The 6,949-nt window shown below is 48.3% G+C and overlaps 2 protein-coding genes across 3 annotated transcripts; one reads left to right on the top strand and one right to left on the bottom strand.

The window, feature by feature from the left end:
* Nucleotides 1-251: 251 nt before the first annotated feature.
* On the top strand, nt 252-2,577 carry LOC119337922. The gene is made up of 5 exons (XM_037610192.1): nt 252-396; nt 1,204-1,285; nt 1,358-1,517; nt 1,866-1,926; nt 2,133-2,577. Exons 2-5 carry the CDS (start codon nt 1,243-1,245, stop codon nt 2,310-2,312), a joined length of 444 nt encoding a protein of 147 aa, XP_037466089.1. The 5' UTR covers nt 252-396; nt 1,204-1,242; the 3' UTR covers nt 2,313-2,577.
* An 84-nt stretch (nt 2,578-2,661) lies between these two features.
* Nucleotides 2,662-5,964, bottom strand: LOC119337921 (cryptochrome DASH, chloroplastic/mitochondrial-like). Of its 2 annotated transcripts, none has more exons than XM_037610191.1 (12): nt 5,531-5,964; nt 5,294-5,433; nt 4,976-5,203; nt 4,738-4,882; nt 4,428-4,615; nt 4,308-4,354; nt 4,120-4,196; nt 3,890-3,965; nt 3,732-3,801; nt 3,506-3,629; nt 3,304-3,353; nt 2,662-3,049 (listed from the first exon to the last, which is right to left on the bottom strand). In XM_037610191.1, exons 1-12 carry the CDS (start codon nt 5,961-5,963, stop codon nt 2,846-2,848), a joined length of 1,782 nt encoding a protein of 593 aa, XP_037466088.1. In that variant the 5' UTR covers nt 5,964; the 3' UTR covers nt 2,662-2,845. The 2 variants fall into 2 exon arrangements, with proteins under 2 accessions (XP_037466088.1, XP_037466087.1); XM_037610190.1 differs by having other exon boundaries at nt 4,428-4,619; nt 4,742-4,882.
* Between the last annotated feature and the right edge of the window lie 985 nt (nt 5,965-6,949).

Here is a 6,949-nt window from a genome sequence, read left to right as displayed (position 1 = left end):
CTCGGCGCGGGGCGCCCCGTCACGGCCCCCTTGGGGCGCGTGCACCGGCCGCCACCCTCGGGGCGCGTGCGCGCCACATGACCCGAACAACCGTCACATGATGCAACCCAACCCAAACCAAACCGCCGTGGCTTTCCTCCCCCTCCCCGCAAAAAAATCCCCCGCCCTCGCATCCCAGCCGTCCATCCGTCCCGTGCACCTCGGGCAGATAAATACCTCGAGCCAACCAAACCCAGAGTCCCACCCGAACCCAAGCCCCCTCTCCCCTCCTCTCCGGCGGCCGTCGCTTTCCCCTCGGACTCCTCCTCTCCGCTCGCCCGCCCGCCAGCCAGACGCTGCCGGTTCTCCACGTCTCGCCCCCTCCTCCCTCCGGCCTCCGCCTACGACGCGCTCCAGGTGAGTTCTTGGTCCTTATCCTCCTCGCGCCTCCTCCTCCTTCTTGGTTTCGTCTCTGGTGCCTCTGCTTAGCGGGTTCTTTGGAGGAAGCAAGATTGCCCCCTTCTCCGTGCTCCCTTCTCCGCCGTCGTGGCCGTGCTTGCCGCGCCGCCGTCGTGGGATTGGGCCGCTCCGCCGTAGGTGTGGCGGGCTAGGCTCTAGGGGTTTAAATCTGTCTGTGCGGGGGAAAGTTCGCTGCGAGAGTTCTTGCGGTGGTGGTCGACAGTTAGATGGACGGGATCTCCGAGCGAGGGCTTCATGGTTTCTGAAGGTCTTTGCTAAGATGCGTATCAGTCGATGAAAATTCTCAGTCTTTCTGGGAAAAAGACGGTTCAATTTTACGATTCTGTAGCAGCATGTCGACATGGATAGTGGCAAGCCCAGATATTTTTATCAAGAAGAGAAGTCTGGGATTGTTATGCTGGGTCACTGAAGCGGAACTAGTTATAGTTATGCAGAATAACTGAGACAGAACTAATTGTAGTTATGCAGAATAATTTAAGCAGAATAACTGAGGCAGAATTAATTATTATGCTATGATATGCAGAATAACTGAAGCATAATTACTGAATCAGGACTTAACTGTGTACAACATGCTCAAAGAATTTCAATACTTGTTTTTTCTAGTGGCGTGTAAAATGAGTGGGGAGATCTTTGATGGGCTCTCGCTATTCAATGCAAGCATGAAACTGTGCAAAGATACTTTATCTTTATTTAAGATTGATGTACTCCTACTCATGATTGGGGAATACTTCAATCAATGTGCAGGTCCTTGTTGAGTGAAGCATCCTCCTTCCTTTTTCTGACATGGGTATGGAGCATTTGATGAGTGTCGTGAATCCTTCATCAGGTTAGCCAAACGTTTCCCTCTGCCGATACAGTTTCTATGCATAGCAGACTGTGACTGACTATTTGTACATAGGTTACATCTCACAAAGAGGTTTCGAACGTCGTGGTGATGGAACGATGGAGGAAATGAAAGAGCGACAGAAACAGAGGACAGAAAAAATGATGGAAGACTACCAAAACACAGAAAGCAGAGATGGAGCGATCAGATGTCCAATTCCATGCAAAAGCAGCAGGTATTTTCTCAACTCTCTGGTCAACTAGAATTTACTACGGTTCACAGTCTGCATCTTGTATGTACTAGTCAGTAGTTATATAAAGCCACCATGGTCTTTAAATACATGTTTCTAAGAAATTACCAAATGTAGCTATTTTCTAGAGTTGTCCCAATCAGGATTTTCTCATTTGTATTTTAAATGGATAAACACTATGCAATGATTTTACAGCTAGTACACTCTGCTCTGATATGAATTTTTCATAATTAATTGGGCTTTAAAACATCTACAAAGTTGATCAGATTTTCTTTTGAGTTCTGACATTTTGATCTTTATTAAGACTCATGATTTTTCTTCTTCTTTGTTCAGACCGTACAGGGAGTATGATTTTAAAAGTGCACAAGATCTCTCTGATTTTATGGTGAGCAAGGTTAGTCTCTCTCTCTCTCTCTCTCTCTCTCTCTCTCTCTCTGATGTTCGAGAAATGTGCTTGCACTTTCCAGTCATAGGCTATTTCATATTTTTTCTTTTGAGCTGTGTTGGAGTAAATTGTTAGCACAGCTAAACAAACAGTCTGACGTTTACTTGTCATTTAACCAAGTCCCTCTTAATAATAGTTGGTTTGACAATCTGCAGGCTTCTCCTCCATACTTCATGGGATCTCCACCAGTTCGTGCAAGCAATCCCCTTGTCAATGACAGGCAGTTCCGTGCTTGGAAAGTACAAAGCGTTGATGAGTCGCTCGGCATTCCTATACCAACCAGGGGCTACTGCGTTGGCTACAACAAAAGGGCAGGGTCTACTACAGAGGACTGAAGCTACATTTATCAGTTTCATGACCTCGCTGTGAAGTGTAGTTGTAACAAGGGAAAATTGTACATAGGAAGTCATCACCTTCGGAAGCTTCCCGTTTTCGAGGCTTTTTGTGGCATGTCATTGGTAGTTATGTGTATATATCTTTTCGTTCAGTTTTGCGGGCAGCGAGGCTAGTTTTGGCAAATAAATTTGTCAAACTCTGTTGTTGAGAATTGAGGCTTTTGTTCAGGTTTAATGGAAATGACAGCATTTCTTTAGCTTCTAATTGCCGTGTTAATCTGTGCTGGATGTGTTACTCGCTGTTATGAGCTGATTTTTTGTCACGGTTATTGCTGGAACCCATTGACTGTTGGTCGGTACAGCAAGATCAGGATCATGTTTTGTATTTCTGAGCTCACCTTGTCACTGATACATACATTTCACAGAAGCTTTCTGAAGCTTCACATCTCGTTTGCTTTTCAACCGATTGCTGTAACATTTGCTCTATATCCCACTGACTCTTGATTGATGGTATATATTATCAACACATACTGTCATTTTTGTCTTCTGTAAATGTTCTTTGGCCTTGTCTGCCTGTTGAATTGCTGATCTTTTCTCTGATGCCCACCATCAAACTTCAGTGGGACGACCTGCTTGATGTATGAAGCGCCTGGGAAGTTTCTCCTTTCCTTTGCTAGCGACCGGAGCTCCGGTAGCCAGTACGCGACATATTCGCCGTCAGGATCGTACGTCTTGGCCTACAGAGGAATGTTCACTCGTGATCAGACTAAGGTATGAGTAGTAAAAAACCACCGTGCTCTGATATTAAGATCTTAGGGTTAGGAGGCAATACATTGATGCTCAAAACCTACACTTTCATGGTTGTTCTTAGGTCACCATGCTCATTTGCCAATACGCTAGCTATGGTGGTTTTGGGTAGTATGATTGACTGGAGTTCAGTCTGTTAAAAACAAGTATTCAGATGTTGGTGGTATTTAGTCTTGATGCTTACTTGCTTGGGTATGCTAAAGTATCGGTCTTCTCGTGGATCATTGCCAACTCCTGTCAAGGGTCCAGCAGCAGTTCAGTCAGTTCAAGTATCTCAGCAATTTATGTGTACATGAGCTCCTAATTTTGCATTATGTGCTTGAACCATGCTATGCTATCTAGTATGAAGTATCAAAGATGGTAATGGGGCACAAGGAAACACTGACCTGCTCCATATGTCCAATTGCCATAATTAGAAGCCGGGTCATAATCCAGAAGGCATGTTTCAAACCATTCAGCTCCCATTCGCCAGTCGATACCCATGTCCCGGACCAAAAAAGAGCAGACAATCTGCATAGAAGATCATTGAACGATTGGCATATGCGAAAAGATGGCCTGCATTTAACCCAAATGTGCAGTCATGCTGATGATCAGCGGTATGTCGAAAGTTACCTGACGGCCACGGTTGGACATGAAACCAGTAGCTAAGAGCTCCTTCATGTTGGCATCAATAAGAGGGTACCTGAATTTCACCATAACCAAATTCAGAACTCAGAAGGTATGGCGAGGAGCAAAAAGACGGAACAACTTGGAGTATGCCGATGCCGTACCCGGTCCGACCATCTTTCCAAGATTCGAACAACGCCTCATCTTGGCTCCACTTGGACGCCACTTTTCTCGGCCCCCCTACAACATTCACAAAAGGATTATGCTCTCTTGCTGGCCGTGACCTTTTTTCCAGATAAAACATCTGCGCATTATTTTCGTAATAAACTGGAAAAGCAAGAAATCAGAATGATACATTTCCTCACGATGAGGGGAGAGACAATTGTATCCTTACCCAAGTGGAAAATGGAGTTCCCATATTTTGCTGAAAGGAATCTGAAGTAGTCCCTCCATATCAGCTCAAACAAAACCCTGAAACCATTGCCATGTCAGCCAGTAAAGGCAGACCAGACAGTATGAATCTGAGCATTCCTTACAAAAACTTCAACATGAAATTTAGGCCAGATATGCACACTGACTAACCAGTATGTGGAATCATTTGCCACTTGCTGCTTCTCATATCTCTTAACCTGAATAATCACCAGACATTTAGCACAAGAGAGAAAGAGCTGATAATGTGCGCAGACAACGCTAAATATCCACCTCTTCGCAAACATAGCGCGGCGAAAGGCTGCCGGAGGCAAGCCAAGGGGAGAACTTGGTGGAGTAGTCCGGCCCAAGCATGCCGTTCCTGGTCTCTTTGTAGACTTTCACCTGATCATTCTTCCAGAAGTACTCGTGAACCCTTCCGAGAGCCGCGCTCTCCCCTCCGACGAAACGCATTCCCTTCTCTGACTACATAGAGAGGCAAATTAAACAGTACCAACTGGAAGTGAAATTCTAGAACCATATCCAAACAAGGTACCACAGTGGGGGTACTGAAGATCAGTATGTGGAATACAGTTAACTGAACCTGCCTTCGTTACACTTAGGCCCAGTGACTCCAGAGTCGGTATCGACCCCCACCCGCCGAGCTCATCCAGGCCGGAGCCCGGGGCCGGCCCGAGCGAAGGCGGCAGCTTGCCACAGCTCCGGACCGAGGACTTCGACTCGACCGCCTGCACGGCAGAAGCATCACATTTCATGAACAACACCCACCAACCTTACCATTGCAATTTACAGAGGAATCAGGATGAATGGAGAGCACCTACCTTTCTGAACTGTGTGTACACGTCCGGCAGGTTGCTCACCGGGAACGGGAGATCGTCGGTGTGGTACATCGTCGCTCCCCAGACGAGCTGAAGCTTGGGGCTGAGAGGCCTATTATTCCGGCCAGAAGCTCCTCCCTGTCCTTGAGGGAGAACCACCTGCTCCAAGCCTCTGCGCACGAGGCGCTCCACGAGGAGCTCCTCGCTGCAGGTCTCCTTGTGGGCATAGACCTGAAGATCGACCGGGAAATTCAGTATCAAGCTGAAGCAATTAACCGGCTAGGTGGATATGATATTGTGCTGTGCAGATGGGGCTCTTACTGTGTGTGCACTGACGGCCTTGGCGATCGCAGGGAGGATGTCTTCAGGCTTGCCGTGCCGGACGAGCAGGTCGAGCCCGCGCTTCTGCAGGTTCCGCTTCAGGTCTCCCAGGCACTCTATCAGGAACTGCGCCCTCAATGCTGCAGCAATCGATCAGTCAGTCAGTCAGTCAGTCAGTCGGATCAATCGAGGTTCAGTGTCGTCGATGGCGTGGAAATTTGCTGTGATGTGCCTCGCCTCCGGTCTTGGGGAAGCCGAAGCGGTGGGTGGCGCCGGCGAGGGCGCGGGGGTCGACGCAGTAGACGGGGAGGACGGCGCCGGAGGCCGCCCACGCGCGCGCCAGCGCCTCGTTGTCCAGCACCCGGAGGTCGCTCCTGAACCACACGACGGCCACGCCGACCGCGCCGACTGCCCTCCGAAGGCCCGGCGAGGTGTGTCTCCGGAATGCGTCGTCAGCCGCCGCGGCGGTCTCGTCGAGGCCGAGGGACGGCACCGCCGCCGCCAGCACGGCGCGCGGGGGGCGGAACGGGCTCGAGCTCGAGGTCGAGGCGGCCATGGAGATGAGGGCGCGGAGGCTGGCGGTTGGCTGTCGCGGGAGGAGGAGGAGTGATTGCGCGGCGGCGGGAGGGAAGGAGGAGGCGGAGGAGGAGAGGAGGTGGTGGTGGAGCATTTTTTTCTGGACTGGGAGGTGAGGTTTTTGAGAGTTGAGGGGGGTGTGTGGAAGATGGAGGCGGGAGGAAGGTGGAGGGAAGAGCGGGGAGGGTGCCACGTGGGGGCATTTGAGTGGTGCTACGTGGATGGATGTGAGCCTGGGGATGGGTGATGGATAATGTGGGCCATAGCACAGAGGTTTTATGGTGGTGGACCTAGATGGCAGCGTGTTGCTGTCATCATTTTCTAAGGGATTTAAATTTCGAAAAGTACAAAAATACAAAGATGACATGCCACATAAGGCTGCGTTTGGCAGCAAGGTTTTTTCAAAGTTTTCCGATAATACTGCGGTTTCTGGAAAAAGCAATGATTTTCAATACTTTGATGCGTTTGACTTCAGAAAAAACTGAAGTTTTATAAACCACAGTGTCCCCGAAACCATGGTATTTTTGCTGTATTGGAAAAAGAGGTCCGGACCTCTTTTTTCTAAACCGAACAAAGGGCAATCAATGTCGCTGTCTACATCGAGATAATTGTACCTGATGAGATCGCCTCCTACTTTTCCTCTGTCTGATATCTCGTAAACCAATTCTCTTATATCTCCTGCTTATTAGCCGATTTTGTTTGATCGCGTACGTATAGTTGGTCTCTTGGGTGGTCCTTCTTTCAGCCGGGAGTACAAACGGCGCACATAGAACTTTGACCCGACTAGAAGTACATGCACGTACAGAAATAATATGATGGCAACACTACTAAGATTATACTATTACTTTAATCTAGTTGATTACTGAACTTAAGTTGCCACGTGCTCTTGGTCAATCATGTACGTCCTGTTTAAATACTTGGTCAAAACTTTGGTAAAACAGCAGCAGCCAAACACATGTAAAACTGAGAAAAAAGTTGGTTTTAAGAAACTGTACTATTCCTTGCCCATCCATCAGAATACTACGGTTTTCAATAACCACAGTTTTCTAAAAAATTTGCTGCCAAACTAAGCCTAAATGG

The sequence above is a fragment of the Triticum dicoccoides genome, chromosome 7B (assembly GCF_002162155.2).
Source record: "Triticum dicoccoides isolate Atlit2015 ecotype Zavitan chromosome 7B, WEW_v2.0, whole genome shotgun sequence".
NCBI classification, from domain to species: domain Eukaryota; kingdom Viridiplantae; phylum Streptophyta; class Magnoliopsida; order Poales; family Poaceae; genus Triticum; species Triticum dicoccoides.
This window is presented reverse-complemented; position numbering and strand designations above follow the sequence as displayed.

What these genes read in the sequence shown, in the direction of transcription:
- LOC119337922 (XM_037610192.1), top strand. Translation starts at nt 1,243, where the DNA reads ATGGGTATGGAGCATTTGATGAGTGTCGTGAATCCTTCATCAG. An exon ending in TGTCGTGAATCCTTCATCAG is followed by an intron (nt 1,286 to 1,357) that starts GTTAGCCAAACG and finishes ATTTGTACATAG; the next exon opens with GTTACATCTCACAAAGAGGT. An exon ending in CTGATTTTATGGTGAGCAAG is followed by an intron (nt 1,927 to 2,132) that starts GTTAGTCTCTCT and finishes GACAATCTGCAG; the next exon opens with GCTTCTCCTCCATACTTCAT.
- LOC119337921 (XM_037610191.1), bottom strand. Translation starts at nt 5,963, where the DNA reads ATGCTCCACCACCACCTCCTCTCCTCCTCCGCCTCCTCCTTCCCTCCC. An exon ending in GCAAATGATTCCACATACTG is followed by an intron (nt 4,197 to 4,307) that starts GTTAGTCAGTGT and finishes CAATGGTTTCAG; the next exon opens with GGTTTTGTTTGAGCTGATAT. An exon ending in TGGAAAGATGGTCGGACCGG is followed by an intron (nt 3,802 to 3,889) that starts GTACGGCATCGG and finishes GGTGAAATTCAG; the next exon opens with GTACCCTCTTATTGATGCCA.